The sequence below is a fragment of the Scyliorhinus canicula genome, chromosome 1 (genome assembly GCF_902713615.1).
Source record: "Scyliorhinus canicula chromosome 1, sScyCan1.1, whole genome shotgun sequence".
Classification (NCBI taxonomy): Eukaryota; Metazoa; Chordata; class Chondrichthyes; order Carcharhiniformes; family Scyliorhinidae; genus Scyliorhinus; species Scyliorhinus canicula.
The window spans coordinates 139,517,039-139,538,902 of record NC_052146.1 but is presented as its reverse complement, the minus strand read 5'-3'; the positions used below and the strand labels follow the sequence as shown (position 1 = coordinate 139,538,902).

General features: G+C 44.1%; 1 protein-coding gene across 8 annotated transcripts in view; it reads left to right on the top strand.

Annotated features, from left to right (window-relative positions):
- The window catches only part of dlgap3 (discs, large (Drosophila) homolog-associated protein 3), a 1,017,459-nt gene that overhangs the window by 769,502 nt on the left and 226,093 nt on the right, over positions 1-21,864 (top strand). For all 8 annotated transcript variants that reach the window (XR_005461097.1, XM_038801108.1, XM_038801129.1 and 5 more), the window contains one exon: positions 18,364-19,461. Coding sequence is in view for 7 of the 8 variants with exons in the window: in XM_038801108.1 (XP_038657036.1) it covers positions 18,430-19,461 (1,032 nt within the window). In the remaining variant the exon portion in view is untranslated. The remainder of the gene's footprint in view (positions 1-18,363; positions 19,462-21,864) is intronic.

Sequence of the window (21,864 nt, the reverse complement as noted above, 5' to 3'; positions counted from 1 at the left end):
GCAATCCAAAGCTTGATTCTTGAACTTTTCGACATTTACATTAGTTAAGTGGCTCATTAGCTGCATGCAAAATCTTACAGGATCATTATCACAGGTGCATCGTGACTAGTTACAGTTTTTTTATTTCCACTGACGAGGTGTGATTCGCAAGAATCGCATGCTTCGGAACTTTGAATCCCTGTGATATTGTTACCTTCTGAAGAAAAATGGGTAGCTTTCCAATTCCTTTGAACAGATGAAAGCACAAACCAGAGGCTGATGTTTTCAACAAAGCCTTGCACTGATTATTTTTTTTGGTGCAGACAATTGAACCATGTATTACCAAGCACTGGCATACACACCAATGTGAAACTAGGGTCCCGACAGGAAGGTGGGAATAGATGCAGTCGCAACCCGAGAGAGAGAGAGAGAGAGAGAGAGAAAATCCCCACAAAGCCATGATCAGTGTGACCTTGCGAATCTCAATGGCAGGGCTCATTTGAATGTTTTCAGATGGATTTCCTCCAGCTAGCCAGACTTGCTGCATGACTAGGAGGTGGGAGTGGTGAGTAGGCTGCCAGGTGAACCTTTCTCATCCATTTCTGGAATGGGGCAGAAGGGAGAATGATTCAAAATTGAGACCAAGGTAGCCAGCAGCGAAACCATTTTAAATTATTTTCACATTCCTGAGAACGGGATTGTGCTGCCACAGAATATTTGTGCCATGATTCCTTTATTAAACATCCTCTGGACATCCTGTTGCACCCCATCCAAAGCACCACAAATGACTGGCCCGGTAATCTATTTTAGTGCTGTTGACTATGCCTTGCAACATTTTACAATTAACCTGAGCGGATACATGGGATCTTAGTTTAAAGTCAGCACTTCCAACGGTGCCACAGTCCCAGATGACCACAGGCTGCTTTGATGGGGAGAGCTGACTGGTGGTAATTTAACCTGAGGGGTCACCACACCTCAGGTCAGGGGCAAGGTTGAGAAGGTGGGGCCTTCATGGATAATCTCTGCCGGTACAGGAATTGAACCTGCGCTGCTGGCCTTGCTCTGCATCTCAAACCACCTGTGTAGCCAACTGAGCTAAACTGGCCCCAACAGTGCAGCACTCCCCCAACATCACAACAATGTGTTATCCTACATTATCTGCGCAAATCTTCAAACCGGAACTTGACCCACAACCTTCTAACTCAGAGGCAGGACCCAGTTCATGAAGTTTTATTTTGCAAAATTAATTAAATGACATAGCTCCTTTAATTGGTACTGACAATATGAATGTGTGCTGTACTTCGGTTGGCGGTTCATTCTTTACAACATGTTGGTTGTGTCTGGTATCCAATTATAACTATATTATCTCCTTCACCTTTGTTATGCTACTGTCCAAAAGGCTAATCAATTAAAGTATTGTGATGTTGCTGGCCTTTCGCTCGTGCTGTGAATAATCTTCTGTTAACAGTTATAATCAGTGCCTGTAACCATGTAATAATTCAAAACTGTTACTGCGAATGTGCCAGGATTCACACAAGGTGAAAGATAATGCAATAAAAGACTGCTGTGCTGTTCATCTCTTGTTTATTTAATTTTTCTGCTGGGGCGTTTTTTATTTCCCTTTCAGTGCTTATTGGATAATAACCAGCGAGCAGTGATTTTACAAAGTGATCAATCAGGCAATGGATTCCGTCAATGTAACAAAAGGTGAAACTTGAGTGGTTTATGATTGACAAATTGAATAGCTCCCTTCGAATTAGCTCAATATTTGTGATAATGTTGAATGACAGAAATAATGCCAACCAGTACAGAAAAAAATAAGAAATGTCAAAACCTTTGGGACCCAAAATTCCAATTGAGTTTGAAAACCTAGACACTGGGCTTGATTCTCAGTTTGGGAGATTATGGGCCGGATTCACCATTTTTGAGCCTAAGTGCAGAGCATCTGTGGCACTTGCATCAAAAAAATCAGCGCTGCCCCCTCACCAATCCCTGACGGGATATATCCAAGGATTCTATGGGAAGCAAGAAATGAAATTGCAGAGCCGTTGGCAATGATCTTTTCGTCCTCGCTGTCAACAGGGGTGGTACCAGAGGATTGGAGAGTGGCGGATGTCGTGCCCCTGTTCAAAAAAGGGAATAGGGATAACCCTGGGAATTACAGGCCAGTTAGTCTTACTTCGGTGGTAGGCAAAGTAATGGAAAGGGTACTGAGGGATAGGATTTCTGAGCATCTGGAAAGGCATTGCTTGATTAGGGATAGTCAGCACGGATTTGTGAGGGGTAGGTCTTGCCTTACAAGTCTTATTGAATTCTTTGAGGAGGTGACCAAGCATGTGGATGAAGGTAAAGCAGTGGATGTAGTGTACATGGATTTTAGTAAGGCATTTGATAAGGTTCCCCATGGTAGGCTTATGCAGAAAGTAAGGAGGCATGGGATAGTGGGAAATTTGGCCAGTTGGATAACAAACTGGCTAACCGATAGAAGACAGAGAGTTGTGGTGGATGGCAAATATTCAGCCTGGAGCCCAGTTATCAGTGGCGTACCGCAGGGATCAGTTCTGGGTCCTCTGCTGTTTGTGATTTTCATTAACGACTTGGATGAGGGAGTTGAAGGGTGGGTCAGTAAATTTGCAGATGATACGAAGATTGGTGGAGTTGTGGATAGTGAGGAGGGCTGTTGTCGGCTTCAAAGAGACATAGATAGAATGCAGAGCTGGGCTGAGAAGTGGCAGATGGAGTTTAACCCTGACAAGTGTGAGGTTGTCCATTTTGGAAGGACAAATCTGAATGCGGAATACAAGGTTAATGGTAGGGTTCTTGGCAATGTGGAGGAGCAGAGAGATCTTGGGGTCTATGTTCATTGTTCTTTGAAAGTTGCCACTCAAGTGGATAGAGCTGTGAAGAAGGCCTATGGTGTGCTAGCGTTCATTAGCAGAGGGATTGAATTTAAGAGCCGTGAGGTGATGATGCAGCTGTACAAAACCTTGGTCAGGCCACATTTGGAGTACTGTGTGCAGTTCTGGTCACCTCATTTTAGGAAGGATGTGGAAGCTTTGGAAAAGGTGCAAAGGAGATTTACCAGGATGTTGCCTGGAATGGAGAGTAGGTCATACGAGGAAAGATTGAGGGTGCTAGGCCTTTTCTCATTAGAATGGAGAAGGATGAGGGGCGACTTAATAGAGGTTTATAAGATGATCAGGGGAATAGATAGAGTAGACAGTCAGAGACTTTTTCCCCGGGTGGAACACACCATTACAAGGGGACATAAATTTAAGATAAATGGTGGAAGATATAGAGGGGATGTCAGAGGTAGGTTCTTTACCCAGAGAGTAGTGGGGGCATGGAATGCACTGCCTGTGGTAGTAGTTGAGTCGGAAAATTTATGGACCTTCAAGCGGCTATTGGATAGGTACTTGGATTAGGGTAGAATAAGGGAGTGTAGGTTAACTTCTTAAGGGCAGCACGGTAGCATTGTGGATAGCACAATTGCTTCACAGCTCCAGGGTCCCAAGTTCGATTTCGACTTGGGTCACTGTCTGTGTGGAGTCTGCACATCCTCCCCGTGACTGCGTGGGTTTCCTCCGGGTACTCCGGTTTCCTCCCACAGTCCAAAGATGTGCAGGTTGGGTGGATTGGCCATGACAAATTGTCCAAAATTCTATGATTAACCTAGGACAAAAGTTCGGCGCAACATCGTGGGCCGAAGGGCCTGTTCTGTGCTGTATTTCTCTATCTCTATCTCTATCTCAATCCTGCGACCAGTGAGGGGCAAGCAGCCTGGCTCATACGATAAAAATGGCTGGAGAATGGCCGGATCCGTGGCCGCGCATGCTCAAGGCGTCGATCTGCGGGTCTAGGACAACTCATCGCCGCCGACTCATCGCCGCCGACTCATCGCCAGCCCAACTCATCGCCAGCCCAACTCATCGCCAGCCCAACTAAAAATTGAAATTCATGGTAATTCATGGTAAAAGCTGTCGGCGGCGGGTAACTTTTGAACGGCCCGCACCAAACATTTGATAGATAGACCGGCCGGCGAACCAAGTTATATCACAGTTCAGACCGGTGGTATTTCAAATTTAATTCATGGTAAAAGCTGTCGGCGGCGGGTAACTTTTGAACGGCCCGCACCAAGCATTTGATAGATAGACCGGCCGGCGAACCAAGTTATATCACAGTTCAGACCGGTGGTATTTCAAATGTGGCTTGCGCATGTGCTTTTAACATAAAATAAGTCTCCATGAATTTCAATTTTAAATAAGTCTTTTAACCTCCATTAATTTTTATTGAATTTGAAATACCACCGGTCTGAACTGTGATATAACTTGGTTCGCCGGCCGGTCTATCTATCAAATGCTTGGTGCGGGCCATTCAAAAGTTACCCGCCGCCGACAGCTTTTACCATGAATTACCATGAATTACAATTTTTAGTTGGGCTGGCGATGAGTTGGCTGGCGATGAGTTGGCTGGCGATGAGTTGGCTGGCGATGAGTTGGGCTGGCGATGAGTTGGGCTGGCGATGAGTTGGCTGGCGATGAGTCGGCGGCGATGAGTCGGCGGCAATGAGTCGGCGGCGATGAGTTGTCCCATTCCCCGATCTGCAGTGGTCGTTCCGTATAACATGGCGCTGGCCCTGCGCGGACCAGACATGCCTGATAGTGTCCACCTAGCCACACCCTGGCCAACCCCACCAGTCCCCCCCAGCCCTCGCGGAAGCCCCACGCAGCCATCAGCATAGCTCCCACCCGACTATGGTGGCGTTGGACACAGTCAGCAGCCGCCAGGCCGGGCTCCCAACCATTGAGACCACACGTCAACCATACGGTTGGGAACTCGGCCAATCGGGGGCGAAGCATTGGGGGATGGCCTTCAGGTGACGCGCTAAGGCCGACCTAACAGCGAGAGGCGCACAACACGATGATGCCATTTCAGAAGGGGCAGAGCCCACCAGACACCACACAAGACCCCACATCAAACTCACCCATCAGACTCCCCGACCAGAGACCTCCATCAGACCCCCCACCAGACTCCTCCAGCAGATCCCCCATCAGCCCTTCCCATCAAACCCCGTACCAGAACCCCCCTCCACAACGACAACCAGTCCCCCCACCAGAACCCTCTGCAGACCCCCCCACCAGACTCTCCCATTAGACCCCCCACCAAAGACCCCACCAGAAACAGCCACCAGACCCCTTTCTATGCACCTCCACCAGACCACCCACCAGAGCCTCCCCCACCAGACCCCCTACCAGACCCCATCAGACCTCACACCAGTCTCTCCACCAGATCCCCTACTTTACGGTGAGCCTCGGTCCAGCTCACCTTGAACATTACAGATCAAAGGATCTGAAAGGGTATAAACATTTATAAAGTGGTTTTGGCTTTCTATGAAGTAACAATTGCTGCTTTCTGCATCCCTGTCTGGGTTAGCGGGTGTAAGGGACAGGTGAGTAAAATAGCAGTTTTTAAATGACCCATTTGCATCCTTCCACTGGCCGGGGGGTGAAACAAGAGGCTGCTGCCAGTGGGGGACCAGAGCATCGCAATAGCTGCCGATCCTGTTTTTTTCCCAACACAAACTTTGCTGCCGCATCAGGAACTCCACTATTGGTGGCAGGTGGCGGACAATCACGGATATTACATAATACATAAGCACTATTTATTACTCTATACTCTGTAACAAACATAAGACAGTTTGTAATAGGTGATACAATATTAAATAGTGTAATATTATGTGTATTGCAATATGTAACACAGCATATTTGTATGTCACTATAGCATGCAGTGGGTAGGGAGTTGCTGGTCTGGCACAGGTGGCTAGGCAGCTAGTTCATGATGCAGAGTGAAGCCACAGCAGGTCCAATCCCCATACTGGCCGAGGTTATTCATAAAGGTCCTGTCTTCTCAACTTTGCCCCTCGTCTGAGGTGTGATGACCCTCAGGTTAAATGACCAGCATTCAGATCGTCCCTTCAAAGGAGAAAGCAGTCTATGGTCATCTGGGGAGCAACTTTACCTTACCGTAACCTAGTATGTTGTGTTTATATTTGCGTAAAAATATAAACAGATGATATCACCATTAAAATACCAGAAAGGAATTCAGCCTAAGTCATAAGTACTCACTTACCTAATAGTAATTTTTAAGCTCTGAGTGCATTTTCTGTTTTGATGTCAATTCTATTCAAAATTTTGTTGAATTTTCTTTGTATAGAACAGTTTTTGACCTAACTCTGAGGGTGAACTTAGTCCTGCTATTGTGGCAATTCTTTTGCTTTTCACCCCTATTAGATTGCTTTTCTTTGAATGTTTCCCCTCTTCAATTTCCAAGCCTTTGAAATACCTTCAAATTACAGCTTATAAAGATTAAATAATTCCTACATTGCAATGTATTATTACTACAACACAACTGCAGCCTGGGGAGATATTCCCAGTCAGCTAAGGGCGGTAGGCCAAGATGGAGATTTACTGGATGTCCCAAGAGGAAACGTTGGCATTTTCCTAACTGCAGGATGGGAGAATCATTGATGCAACAATAGCTCTCTACAATTGCAAATTCACAAAATCACCAAATAGGTACTGATGAGGTTGATCACTTGTTCAAACAAAATAAAAAATAAAAAATTTAGAGTACACAATTATTTTTTCCAATTAAGGGACAATTTAGTGTGGCCAATCCGCCTACCCTGCACATTGTTGGATTGTGTGGGGTGAAACCCACGCAAACACGGGGAGAATGTGCAAACTCCACACGGACAGTGACCCAGGGCCGGGATTCGAACCCAGGTCCTCAGCGCCGTAGGCAGCAATGCTAACCACTGTGCCACCATGCTGCCCCGTTCAAACAAAAATTAATTGCCTCCAGAAAGAACCTCCAATTCTCCCATCACCAAATGTCTCTCAAATGATTTCAGTTTTTGCCCCTTTGATCATAAATTAGATATTCATTCCTTCTTTTGGTTTTCTTCCTTTCACTCTGTGTGAAACCTTTCAGCATCTGTCCAAAATTTGTCGTTCACTAGTTTGTACCTGTGTCGCTTGCCCTCGGGTCATGGTATAACATTTCAGGGGACCCGAGAAGGTAAATTCGAAAGAGGTTTAATTCGACAATAAAAGTAAAGGCTGCTACGCGGCTGACAGCTCCAAGGTCCCAAATGGGACGGCCACACTAGCCCTTCCCAGTCTGCTTACATAAATCGATTTCCGCAAGTCCCAGCTGTTGGCTCTCCGCCAACTAATGGGGGAGTTCATATTCCACGAGCCCCACAGGGAGATCAATTGGGGTGTCCCATGGGTCTCATGAGGGTTAGTACACATGGGCTAATTAATGTTCTCAAGATCTCCATTCCGTCCTGCTTCCAATCTCCCAAACCTCTGAGATCACCCTTTCAGCCCAATCTTTTTTGTGGCTAGATAATATTGTATTTAAAAAATATGCTAAGCTTTCCAACCCATGTGGGCGGGCACTTTCACATCAATTCAGATAATGCTTTCTGGAAATGAGTGGCTATCCACTATGTGTAGTGTGCCTTCTAGAACTGTACCATCCTTTTCCTGGACAACATTATCTTGTCAAATAAAATGATTTTAAAACAATGCAGTTGCACACAGTTCCTAACAGTATATGATACTGGTCGTGAATAACGCATTTGAATTAAAGTTTAATAGACTATAAATTTTCCTACCTACCACATCAGTTTAGTACTTTGATAAAGGTTGTGGATTTAAAGGGCCATAGTCATCTCTTGTGAGGAGAGTGTTTGGAAGCCTTGCACAAATATCAGTGGTATTTTAGTTAAAATTTAGCCACCTAACTAATTTGATCTTAGAAAGTACAGAGTCACATGAACTTTCAAGGTTCTCTTTCCCGTAGTTTTTCCCCATCTTTCTGAAGGCTCTGACATTTGCTGGGTCCATGGAGGCCAGCACCCCTGCCGTAAATGGTTCAGGTAAAACCATAGAATCAGATAACACAGGTCAGAGCCATTCAGCCATTGTGCTTTTGAAAGTGAAAACCCACTATGATAACCAACTGTAATCATTCTTTATGTGCAGTATTAGCAGACAGTTTGACCATCCGGGCACCATTGTGAAGCCCGATTCCTGTCTTTGCTCTGCATGAATATATGTATACACCTTCCATCAAGAGTCATTATTGCATAGAAAGCAGGAAACTGAAGCCTGGCTGACTTTTCCCGCTTGAGTCAATGGATACAGAATCCAATTTAGCAAATGCCAGCAACTGATCCTGGGTGCTCCCTGACATGTACACATAAGTGTAGCACCAGGTGCCTCATTGAGGTACTGTTTTTTAAATCATACATTTGATGGGCGAAATTCTCCGCAACGGCCGACGCCGGCGTGAAACCCAGAGTGTTTCACGCCGGCGTCGGAGGTTGGAGGGGGGGGGGGGGGGGGGCTAAGAGCGGCGTTGAGGGAAACTCGGCCGCCGGGCCTTGACGCTTGCGTCAAGGCGGTGCGCCGAGAATGACGTGGCCGGCGGTGCCTAAGTGACGTCAGCCACGCATGCGCAGGTTGGCCGGTGCCAACCCGCGCATGCACGGTTGCCATCTTCCCCTCCGCTGCGGAGGGGAAAGAGTGCGTCTCGTAGAGACGCCGGCCCGACAATCGGTGGGCACCGATCACGGGCCAGTCCCCTCACGAGCACGGTCGTGGTGCTTGATCACCTCTCCGCCCCCCACAGGCCCCACACTTACCTTTCGTGCGATGTTCACGGCGGCAGCGATCAGGTGTGGTTGCCGCCCGGGTGAACCGGTCGGGAACGTCAGGCCGCTCGGCCCATCCGGGCCGGAGAATTGCTGGTCACCGTGAAAAACCGAAAAAGTGTATGGGGGCAATTCTCCGCAATGACCGACGCCGGCGTGAAACCCGGAGTGTTTCACGCTGGCGTCGGAGGCTGCTCCTCACCCCCTATCCCCCCCCGGGGGCTAGGAGCGGCGTTGTGGGAAACTCGGCCGCCGGCGTGAACAGGCCGGGATTGTCAGGCCTCTCGGCCCATCCGGGCCAGAGAATTGCCGGTCGCCCTGAAAAACATCGAGCGGCGATTCTCCGAGCGGCGTGTTGCAAAATGCGACACGCCATTTTGGGGGCAGTGGTAGAATCGCGTGGTGTGCCAGAGCGGCCGTCCCACGATTCTCCCACCCGGCCTGGGGTGCGGAGAATCGCGTCCTAGGTTTTGGGCTCTCGACTCAGATTTTGATATGTGTCCTTTTTTTTGCTGTTAGAATTGACACTATAAAAGAATGAAATTACATATTGCAGCCAGGTCAGCTCTATGTGTAGCATTTAGAAACCCTGATATGAGCATAAAATAGCTTGTTAAACTTATTTAGTGTTATTCAAGATCCACTGTATTCTTCCGTTCCCTGACATAGGGGAAAAATTGTAACTTCAAAGATCACTTTTCCAATTTTGCACATCATTCAGTATTAGCAATTACTGTGTTCCACAAGATGCTGAATGTGTGTAAAATTGAGCTTGGTATAAAATCAAGCAATTAGAAATATTGAGAATAGAAATTACTTTTGACCATATTGTATAGGGGGAAAATTGGCTTGCACCTCATGATATCCCAAAGCGCTTCACAGCCAATTAAGTGTTTTTGAAGTGGAGACACAATTATAATCTAGGAAACGTAGTAGCCAATTTGTACACAGCAAGGTTCCACAAACAGCAATATGCTCATTACCAAGTGATGCGTTTCAGTGATGTTGGCTGAAGGACCAGTAATGGCCAGGACCCCACAGGGATAACTGCCTGCTCTTCTTCAAATAGTAGCATGGATTATTTTATATCCTCCTGCATGTGCAGACTGGATCTCGGTTTAACTCATTCAAACGACAGCACTTTCCACAGGTCTACATTCCCTCAGCAGTGCACTGATCTGACAGCCTAGATTTGAGTCTGTTGAGTGGGTCTGATATCAGAGGCAAAGGTTTCACCACTGACCCTCCAATCAGACTTAAATGGTTATTGCGGTCTTTCTAACTTCTCTCTCTAATTTTGCCAGAGGCATTGACAGGTTTTAAATTATTTGTCTTGGACACCTTCAAGTATATTTTTGTTCTCTCATTTAAAGGCTGGCAAGTTGGCGTAATCTGTTTCCAATTGTTAATTGTCACAAGTAGGCTTACATTAACACAGCAATGAAGTTACTGTAAAAAGCCCTTAGTCACCACATTCCAGCACCTGTTCGGGTACACAGAGGGAGAATTCAGAATGTCCAAAATATCTAATAGCACGTCTTTCTGGACTTGTGGGAGGAAACCAGAGCACCCGGAGGAAACCCATGCAAACACGGAGAACGTGTAGACTCTACACAAGCCAGGAATCGAACCTGGAACCCTAGCGTTGAAAACCATAGTGCTAACAACTGTACTACCATACTGTTCCATATTTGACAATTGGAGATCATGGAGAATGTTGATCCACCAACATGATGAGGACTCCAAGTAAACATTTGAGAATCGGGAAAAGAAAGAGGTTATGGTGAAAGTGGGAGTTGAAAGAAGTGCATTGTGACTTGATTTTACTGCCCAGATTAGTGTTTTTCAAACTTTGTTTCCCAGGACCCACTTTTGTCAACCAGCTAACCTTTAGGACGCATGCTGGCCGGCCTTTGCAACTCACGCCAGCTGACCTTCACAACACACCATTTTCACCTACCTTTAATGTGGTAGGGGAGCCTGCTTGGTCCTCACGATCTCACTCCAATCAGGCTCACCGGAGGAGCGGGCAATGCGCATGTCAGGCGCAGAGTTCAGCCAGTGCCTTTGTGTTATTTTCATCTTTGTGAGGAGAGAAAGTTCGATCTCGCACCTGTAGGTCATTGTGAAAGATAATCACAACAAAATGCTTGTTTTACTCAGCACTGGATGCTCCTCAGAGATGCAAGCCTCATGGACTTGTGGCATGTTTTTAATCTGCCGTCACAGGTGAGGCGCAGAAGTTCAGTCTCTTCATTTGGAGTCAGTTGGAAGTTAATAATTGACTCTGGAGTCACAAACACAAAACAATTTTTCACCCACCTCTTTTCTTTCAAAATTTGAAACTTCTCCTCTGGATGTAGCGACAAAATCTATTGATCAGTGCAACCAGATGTGACTGAATAAGGCCTGCCCATCTATTGACAGTTCCCTTACTAACACTGTTTTCTTCGATGTGTCATAGCAGTGTGGGAAACGTGTAGTGGTTTTGGCTTTGCACTTGCACTTGCCAAACTTTCAGTGACTTTTGGAAAGCAACTATTTCTTCACAGTGCTGAAAGCAATCATTGTCCTTCTCGTGAATTTTGAGGTTCAGTTCATCTAGAATGAAAAAGATGTCTGCAAGGTAAGACATAGTTAGCATCCCACTCTCATTTGCCAGTACTTTCCTGCACATAATTCAGAGGCTTTGCATCCTGATGCACAATAAATCATCTTTAGACTGCTTTGTTCCCAATTTCAGTTTCTTGTTAGTAGGTTGTTCACCAGAGGTCCTGGAGCTCTGGATACAGCCGACACTAACACTGATTTGTCCTGCTGTGGACTCTCCCGTGCAGCTCTCTCAGTTATGAGACCCTGACCTGTTTGTTTCTCTGCCCTCTCTTCCTCATATCAAAATGATCCATCTTCAGTTCTTCACAGTCCTGTTGCCTTGCTTGCTCGCAGCTAGAAAATGTAGGAATCTCTCCTTCCTGATTTTGCGGCAAAAGCATGGATGTACAGTGTATGTGCTGGGTGTGTGACCTGCTCTCTGCCACCGCTTCTGGCAGGAAAACTGCATTGTTCGCATTTGAAAGCTGGTCGCAGTCGACATTCTCAACTTAAAAGCCGGTCGAGGCTGGCATTCTTCAAAGCCGATCGTGGCTGTTGGGTGCTTCTCCCACAATTGGGAAAGCTGTGACCGATTGTACCGTGACCCTCCTGACATCCACCCATGACCCACCCGCAGTTTGCGACCCGCAGTTTGAAAAACCTTGGTCTAGACAATGGCGACAGTGCCCAACCTTTAATTGGTACTGTCCCTAGTGATAGAGTGGGAGACAAGCATCACAGCATTCCTATATCAGGTTATTCAGTGGCACAGTGTGATACTGTTCTTTTCATTGCCAAGTATCCCAGAAGCATCCTCAAAGTTATTTGACAATGTAATGGATCATTGCTTAATGAACATCCTCAGTGCAATTTCCTTCAGGTCAGCAATGGAAAGTCTTATTTCTTCCCAAGTTAATGTATTGGATATATGGAAACATTGCACTCCTTGCATCATGTGATTTCTACCCTTATATTCTACGTCAGATGAGAACTCCCATTATCCTCACAGAACATTTTATTTTTGAAGCTATTGATAGTAACGGTATGATTGATAGTTTATGCTCCTTGACAATTGTTAAGGATAATACTCCACTGACTGGCAGAGGGAGATGGTCCTGTTGTTGGAGGGCAATCATCTCAGAATCGGGACAATGCTGCAGGAATTCCTCAGGTAATGTCCCAGGATCAACCATCTTCATCAATGCTCTTTTCTTCAGAAGGTCGAAAGTAGGGATGTTCTCTGATGAGTGCTGTGTTCAGAACCATTAATAGTTCCTCAGATTCTGAAGCAGTCTGTCCAATCTTGTCCACTATTCACAAGGCAGAAGTGATGGAGTTGCCAGTTGTCTGGGATAGTGCGCCTCCCACAATGTTCAGGAAGCTTGACACCATCCACTACAAAGCAATCCTCTTTGTGGACACCACATCCACCAACTTAACCAGCCACTCCCTCCACCATCATGGTACAGTGGTAGCAATATATGTCAGCTGTGTGACGCACTGCAGGCAGTGGCGTGCAGAGGGGGGGGCCGACGGTGCATTGGCCCCGGGCATCCATTGGATGGGGGCATCCAATCAGAGAAGGAAAAAAAAAAAATTTTTTTTTTTAAAATTTTTTGTTTTTAATTTTTAAAAAAAATTTAGATTACCCAATTATTTTTTTCAATTAAGGGGCAATTTAGCGTGGCCAATCCACTTACTCTGCACATTTTTTGGGTTGTGGGGGCGAAACCAACGCAGACACGGGGAGAATGTGCAAACTCCACACGGACATTGACCCAGAGCCGGGATTGAACCTGGGACCTCAGTTCCGTGAGGCGGTTGTGCTAACCACTAGGCCACTGTGCTGCCCCAGAGAAGGAAATAAGATAGTAATTTTAAAATTTCAGCGGTGATAAATCAATTTTTGGAGGCTCACCACACTGCAGAGGCAGTTGTTAGCCCTTTATTCCTTTAACATGGTGTACCCTTTCTGTCTAGAGAAAATGGTCCTTCTCCCCATCCCCCCACACGCATGCGGATGATGTACGTGGTGCAACCATCAAAAGCAACAAGCAGACATGGCTGTTCGTTCCTGCGTTTCCTCGAGTCATAACTCGTCTTTTCTTCTGCTTTTTGTGCATCTAGATTAGTTCTTTTACCTACTCATGTCAGTGAATAGCTCTAGAACAGGTGTAACTACGGTTTTTATAGGTTTTTTGGCGATATTTAATGAAATATTTACGTGGGATGTAGTAAGAGTGAAGCCTGGATGATCAGAGGACTGCTATGGCATTTAATCTCGGAATAGGAGACATTTATTCCTTAACATGCTAATATTCGAATACAGATACCACTAATTTGCAAATCTATGATATAAATTGCACAAAATTATCAGTGGAGAATCAGTGTGAAATAATTTGATACGAAGGAACAAAGAAATGAAATATGGTTTATCCGTCTGCAACTGACCGATTGTTTACCATTTCCTTCCCATTTTCTCATGCGTCTTACGGTTTTTGAGATAGAAAATGAAATGTTACGAGTATTTCGTGTACAACCGAGTGGAGCACAGAACAGGAAAAAAAAGAGGGCCAGAGTCGAAGAAGAGTCCCATCAAAGAGGGGCATTAGATGCATGGATAAAAAGAAGTAAAGAAGTAGGAGAACCTGGAGAAGTAAAAGATGATGTGGGTGCAGAGAAGGATTTTTCTGATACGGATTCAGCTCGGTCAGAACATAATACTCTCTCTCCTCAGTCTCGTTGTCAGGATGATGATCCATGTGAAGAAAATAAAGAAGATTTTTGCATATTTTTGCAAAGAAGCGATTTTGGCTGTTTGAAGAAACCGATTCCAGATCATTTGAAGATGACAATATTACAACATGGCCCTGAAAGATATCAGAATAAAAGTGGTCCATTTGCTGAGAAGGATGGGAGATCATTTTCCAAACAGCGGTTTGATAAAGTTTCCACAAACGGAGAAATTGTGGAGAGAAAATGGTTGTTATACTCTCCATATCGGAAAGCATGCTACTGTTTTGTTTGCTTTTTGTTTTCAAAGGAGCATTTGTCGTCTGTGTTAAACTTTGGAAAGGAAGACGGTTTCTCCACTTGGAGAAAATTAAATCCAACAATACCTGACCATGAAAAAAACCCTTCTCATAGAGCTCACATGAGGGAATACCTGAACCTCGTAGTTCGACTCCATCCTTCAACTACGATAGATGCTGAACTTCAACAGCAATTGTCTGCTGAAAAGAAAAGATGGAAAGCTATAACTGAACGGATTGTCGAGGTTATATCCTTTCTGGCAAAACAGAATCTGGCCTATCGTGGATATCGAGGAGAAGGAATATCTGGGTTATCAGAGCCAGGGGAGACAGTCAGTGAAAATACAGGAAACTTTCTAGCAACAATCAGACTTTTGGCCAAATATCTTAGCAAAACACTTGCAGAGAGGGAAAGAGAAACCAAAAAGTGTCACCTACTTGTCCAACAGAATTCAAAACGAAATAATCAATCTTCTTGGTGAAACTGTCAAGAAAAATATAATTTCCGAAATTAAGGACGCAAAATATTTTAGCATAATGCTGGATTCAACTCCAGATATTGCCCATGAAGATCAGGTTTCTGAAATTCTGCGTTACGTTCATATTGATGAAAACAGAAAAGTAGAAATAAAGGAGACATTTCTGGGATTTTTTTAAGTCAACAAGAAAGATGCAGTCAGCCTGGTAAATAAAATTCAGGAAAAATTGGAAGACGACAAAATTTCCATGAATGACTGTCGTGGTCAAGCATATGATAACGCAGCAGTTATGGCTGGAGTGAGAGGAGGTGTTCAACAAAAAATTCTTGAAGTTAACCCAAAAGCTGTGTTTGTGAACTGCGAGAACCACAGCCTCAATTTGTCCTGTGTCCATGCAAGTGAGGTGCAACCTGTTGTTACATTTTTTGGCATTCTAGAAAAACTCTTTACTTTTTTTTCTTCATCTACTTCTCGTTGGGAAGTGTTAAAATCATTTGTCACTCGGACTGTGAAAAGACAGTGTGACACAAGATGGAGTTCCAGCCATGATGCTGTGCAAGTAATCCACGAAGAGTGTGACAACGTTATTGCAAGCCTTCAACACCTGCTGGAAGGAGAATTTTCAAGGGAAACTAAATCTGATGCAGGATCGCTACTGAACTCTATTCAACAGTTCCCGTTTATAGCTTTATTAAATTTTTGGTACTCAGTTTTATCATCAGTGGATAAAGTCTCAAAACGTTTGCAGGATCCGAAAATGGGGTTCCATGAAGCTTCTTGTGATCTGAGAGGACTTATTCATATCTTGAATTTGAAGAATGACGAAATTATCCACAATGGAATAGATTTAGCCAATGAATATTGTCAAAATTGGGGAATACCAATTGCACGAACAAGGAGAAGAAGAATAATGCCTGGAGAGTCAGCAAGAGATAGTGGACTGACGGCACAAGAAGAAATGAATAGAGTAATGGTAGAGATTGTGAACAGATTAAAAACTGAAATTGAAGACCGCAGTGTCCGTCTTCAAAGACTCAGTGACCAATTTTCTTTTCTTCTGAACTTGAATTTAGGAGTGATTGAAGATGAACAAGAAAGAGAGAAATTAAAAAAGGAATGTTCAGACTTTGCAAATTATTATGACAATGATGTGGTTGCAATTCAGTTATATGACAAAATTATTGATTTTGTGATGCTCTTTCGAGCTGGAGGGAATAGAGTTCCCCCTGATCCTAAAGATGCTCTGGAGTTGTTACTGCAGTATGGGAGGGATGTCTTTCCGACGCTGTGTGTTTCATACAGATTACTGCTTACAATCGCATTTTCAGTCGCAAGCTGTGAAAGGTCATTTTCAAAACTGAAATTAATAAAAACATATTTGGGCAGCACGGTAGCATAGTGGTTAGCATCAATGCTTCACAGCTCCAGGGTCCCAGGTTCGATTCCCGGCTGGGTCACTGTCTGTGTGGAGTCTGCACGTCCTCCCCGTGTGTGCGTGGGTTTCCTCCGGGTGCTCCGGTTTCCTCCCACAGTCCAAAGATGTGCGGGTTAGGTGGATTGGCCATGCTAAATTGCCCGTAGTGTCCTAATAGTAAGGTTAAGGGGGAGTTGTTGGGTTACGGGTATAGGGTGGATATGTGAGTTTGAGTAGGGTGATCATTGCTCGGCACAACATCGAGGGCCGAAGGGCCTGTTCTGTGCTGTACTGTTCTAAAATTCTAAAATATCTGAGGTCTTCTATGTCACAGGAGCTACTGACCAACCTGGCTTTAATAAGCATTGAAAAATAATTTCTCACAGCTGATGTAAAAAGTGAAGTAACTCAGGTGTTTTGTGACAGGAGGTATCATTTGGGGAAAAGAACTTAATAAATTTGATTGATTTATATTAAAATCGAATAAAGCGTTTATTTCATGTTTCATCTGTGTTTATATATTCAAAATGTTTTCCTTTCTCATAATATTTCTCAGTATATTAGGCCTTATACTTGAGTCTTTGGGGCATACAATCAAGATTTGCCCCGGGCATCACCAGACCTCTGCACGCCACTGACTGCAGGAACTCACCAAGGACTCCTTAGACAGCACCTTCCAAACCTGGGACCTCTGCCACTTAAAGGAACAAAGGTAGCTGGCACATGGGAGCACCACCACCTTCAGGTTTCAGACCAAGTTACACAGAATTCTACATTGCCGTTCCTTCACTGCCGCTGGGTCAGAACTCTGGAACTGCTCCCTAAAAGCAATGTGGGTGCACTTACACAACATGGGCTGCAGTGGTTCAAGAAAGCTGCTCACTATCACTTTCTGAAGGTGAACTATAGATGGGCAATAATGCTTATCTCCCATGAATGAATAAAGAAGAGATACTTTATATCAATTGTTCGGTTGCAAGATGTTTCCATTAAACTTGTTATTCTATTTGAGTTAAACCCCTTCTATATCTTCACAAGCAGAAACAAGTATTAATGGTAAGTAAGGAACTTCGCGTGACACAAATAGTCATCATGATAAACAAAAGCAAATAGTGCGGATGCAAAAATCTGAAATAAAAGGCAGGAAAGGCTGGATAAACTCAGCAGGTCTGATAGAATCTGTAGAGAGACAAACAGAGTCTAAATGACCCTTCTATAGAACAAATAGTCTTCAAACTGAGGCAGATCAGTAATGGAACACCTGAATATTTGGTAAGACATTTTAGAAGCAATCTGGACTGACTCTCTGCAGTAAAATATTTGCCATTATCAGATCTGATTTAGATCAAATCATTTTCATTTAATAATATAACCTACTTTGGTTTATTTCCCTGACAGATAAGAATTTGAATTTAATTATATTTCGTGCCTACTATTTCTCCAATGTTGATTTACGTCTTTATCCCTCAGGTGGGAATTGGTGGGACATTGCTTTCAATGCAATGAAAATCAGGCAGTTCTATAAACGTCGAGGCATCCATACCAAGAGATGATCATTCAAGCAACAAAAGCTGAGCATCTACTTCTATGCCCCTATACAGCTCTGTTTAGTGACACTATGCAGTGACCACGTTGCAGCTTGGTTCAGATGGTCAGGCTCTTGTCTCTGAGATAATAGGTTGTGGATTTGAGCTCCACTGCTGCCTAAGAATATAATCTGGGCCGACACTTCATTGCTCAGGGGGTGGTGGCACTGTCCATTTGTTGCAGTGGGTCTAGAAGATTCTGTCCACAGCAGCTGCCCTCCTCCATCAGTAGTCTCATCAGAAAAGGTAGAAGCTCCATCTGTTCCGAGGTCATGTCAGAAATCTCAAGTAAGATTGGGACCCGCTGAGCTATTTATTATGTTTGATGGGTGCTTGATTTATGGGGGTATTCCAACAGGATGGCTGACCAAATTTGGCCCTTGAAATGTCATCTTGGATGGAATTTTGTTAAACTTCAAAGATAAAAAAAACCTTAAAGTTTTGATATGTTCTTGGCAGTTTTATTTTGCTGCTTTCGCAAGTATCTGCTTTCTGAAGATTCAAAATTCACATTCCTAATTTCCAATGTTCATTCATGGTTTTGATTTCTTTCCAGATGACAAGGGCAGCTATTCATCACTATCCGGAAGAATGAAGATGGGCTCCATACTGTTTTAATACAATGAAGGGATATAATGGAAGTCGTAGTCAGTCACAGCATTCTTCTGTGCACACATGCCATTGTATGCCTGAGGATTGTGATCATTCCCATGATTATTTACATCACAGTCAAGACCCTAGGCAGACTTATATGCTTAGTCCTACAGAATCCTGTTCGATGGACCATCACTACTGCATGTCCAGGAGTAACATGCCCTCTGAATGTGCTGCAGTACCGCTTAGCATAACTGAGCAGATGTCCTCCAGCAGTACATTTCCTAGGATGCATCATAACCCACAGTATGAATCTTGCGATGACTGCATGTCTGCGACCCACACTGCCAGCAAGATCAATCGGCTACCAGCCAACCTACTGGACCAGTTTGAGAAGCAGTTGCCTCTCCATCACGATGGGTTTCACACACTTCAGTACCAGCGGGCAAGTTCAGCTGAGCAGCGAAGTGAGAGCCCCAGCAGGATTCGGCACCTGGTTCACTCTGTGCAGAAGCTTTTTGCCAAGTCTCACTCCCTGGAAGCCCCTTCAAAGGGAAACATAAACGGTACAAAGATGGAGGGAAGAGGCGGGGACAGCTACCATCACCATCCACACCACCAACATCACCAGCACCACCACCAGTCAAGGTCAACAAAGAGGAGCAAAAGCAAGGAACGCAAATCTGACTCTAGGCACCGAGCTAAAATGACTGGTTGGTGGAGCTCAGATGACAACCTTGACAGTGACAGCAGTTATATGGTGGCATCTGGAGCCAGTAGGCACTCTATGGAACAGGCCTCCCAGTACTGTACAGAACCCATTGAAAGTGCCTGCAGAGACCTGACCCTGAAGAGTTTAAAAAGCAGCAGTGAAGGGAAATGTTCAGCATGCGCAGCTATGCCAATGTTGGCTGATTCACAACACATGAAAAGAAGTATGTGGTCCACTATGACGGTAAACCAGGCCAGAGAGGCCTATCCTGGCTCGGGATTGAGCCAAGACAAACCTTCAATGCTTCAGGAGACCAAGGCACAAGAAAGGGCTTACCATTATCTTCAGGTAAGCATTAAAATATAACTATCAGTGCTAGAAGTGAGCTGTATCATTGAAACACAAACACCATGAATGCTTTCTGCATCATTCAAGGATTTGCTCTCCAGCTGTCAATTTCCCACACGGCTTCCCTCAAATTTGTTTTGATTATTACAAAATTGGAGACATACTCAACTGGATTTAACTTTTGGAAACTGCCTAGATATGAATATTGAATCAGACACTCCATTTTTTATGTTACTGTGTTAATTTAAAGTTATAGTACCCCCTTTGGGGCCTTTTTCTGTATTCCATATAAATGAGATGAGAGAACAGCAAATCGTGATGAAAATTCCTATTTGGAAGTGATCATGAATCCCTTTGATTCAAACAATTGTACTTACTCTCTAGAATTGGGGCCATCACGACAATGAATACCAGGCTAGAATTGTCACAATTAATGGTTGTGATATTTCATTTCAGGGATTGAGTTGTATTCTTCTGCAGCATAAAATACGTTTGAAATGCATATATTTTCTGTGGTATAGATTCTAGACCTGTCCTGTTATCAACAACTTTCACCATGCCATATTTGCTTCTGTGCACCTTATTTTCCATTGGCCCCGTAAGAGGATACACTGCTTGTACTAAGGCCACAGTCTTTATTACAATTGTAGATTGTCCAGAGGAAAGTGAAATATTTGATGTCATCTCTCAAACAGACCAGCAGCGTTCGTAAACACCAACATCAATATATTCAAATAGAGCGATCAATGTTCTGCAAAATGGTCCTTTGCACCATGGAATTAGATAAAGATAGCAATCATAACACGAAGCTTAAACATGCAATTTACAAAATGGCCTATTGAACCCTACAACTTGATGATGAAAATTGTATTGATTTAAAATTCGCTGGAATTGAATTACTTCACTTAATACTTAAAAATTGCTGCATCTGTGCTGCTGTACACACATTTCATTTTATTTAGTTTACACTTCAAAAGTATTACATATATTTGTTTACATATTGTACGGATGCGACTGTGGCCAGTAAATTTCATTTTATCTTCTCAGTGATATACTTGAGAGAGCAAGAAAATTGTGCTTCGCCCCAAATATAACCATATTGACTTATACAGCAGGCTCCCTTCAGGAAACATGCCTGACTGAATCAGCTAAGAAGTATGAGTTACTGCCAACAGTGTCTTTACTGAAATAAAGGAGAATATATTCAATTTCCTTTCCTGCGTAAACATCATGCAAGGCATGTTATACATGATATATGCGATGTTGTTTCCACTTACCTTTATAATGTACGTTCAATGTAAAAAAAACATATTAAGGCATTTCAGAGAGAAAAATGGGGGGGTGGAGGTTAATGGATGCCAAGCAAAGAAAGAGAATTGGGGGGACCAACAGCTTGGTAAAATGAATGGTTATTAAGGAGAATCTTAAAACAGGAGGGAGAGTTGGAGGGATTTTTTGGATTTTGGGCATAAGGAAGTTGAAGGCATTACTATTGATGGTTGAGCAGAGGGTGGCTGATGTACAAAAGGCCATCATCAGAGAATTTTGTGAGGGTCGTACAACTGGAGGAAGTTACAGAGATTGGGAACATCGAGACCATGAGATGACTTCAACACAACATTGGAAATTTTAAATTTGAGAGGTAAAAGCTAGTTGGCCTTACCTTAATCATTACAACTGGGACAAAGTTCCGCAACCCCTTAAACAACCCACCTTGGCACCTTGCAGCCTCTGCCACTGCCCATGAGCTCTGTCCCGGACTGGCCAGCCTGACTGCAGCCGTCACCTGCCCCCACCCAAACCCCAGTCTGCCCCCCACACCCCCAGAATGAAAAACCTGCTTTACTAGCACTTCCACTTGAGGTGGGGAGGCCGAGGTGGGTATTTTCCCAACTCCTGCCACCCGCCTCGAGGTCTGAGTTTTTGCAAAGGAACACCTCAGTAGAAAATTGTTAATAATGAGATGAAGGAAAGGTCAGAGGAGGGGCATTACAGAACTGAGTGAGAAGCAGCCATCAAGGAAAGTCTTGGGAAAGGCCCTTTGATTTTCCATACATTAACCACTGAGAACATCGCAGCATTGGAATCGATCTTAGCACTGATAATTTGAATTGTTTTGAACCCCTTGAAAATATATTTCTTTCTATTTCCCATAATTATTTCCTCAACACTAAACCATCTCAAATCCCATTCTCAAGTAACTTGAAGAAATGGTTTGTGCGATCTCCACCAAATCAGATTGATTGATGATCTTCTCGCACTGAAGGAGACAATAAGCTGCAGTGCTACAGTCTGAGTGCTTGCAGCAGAACGTAAGCAATAACCTGATACGATTCATCCCAGATCACTGCACTGAGGACCAAAATCGTTAGCAAAGAGCATTATTTTAATAAGGGACAAAGT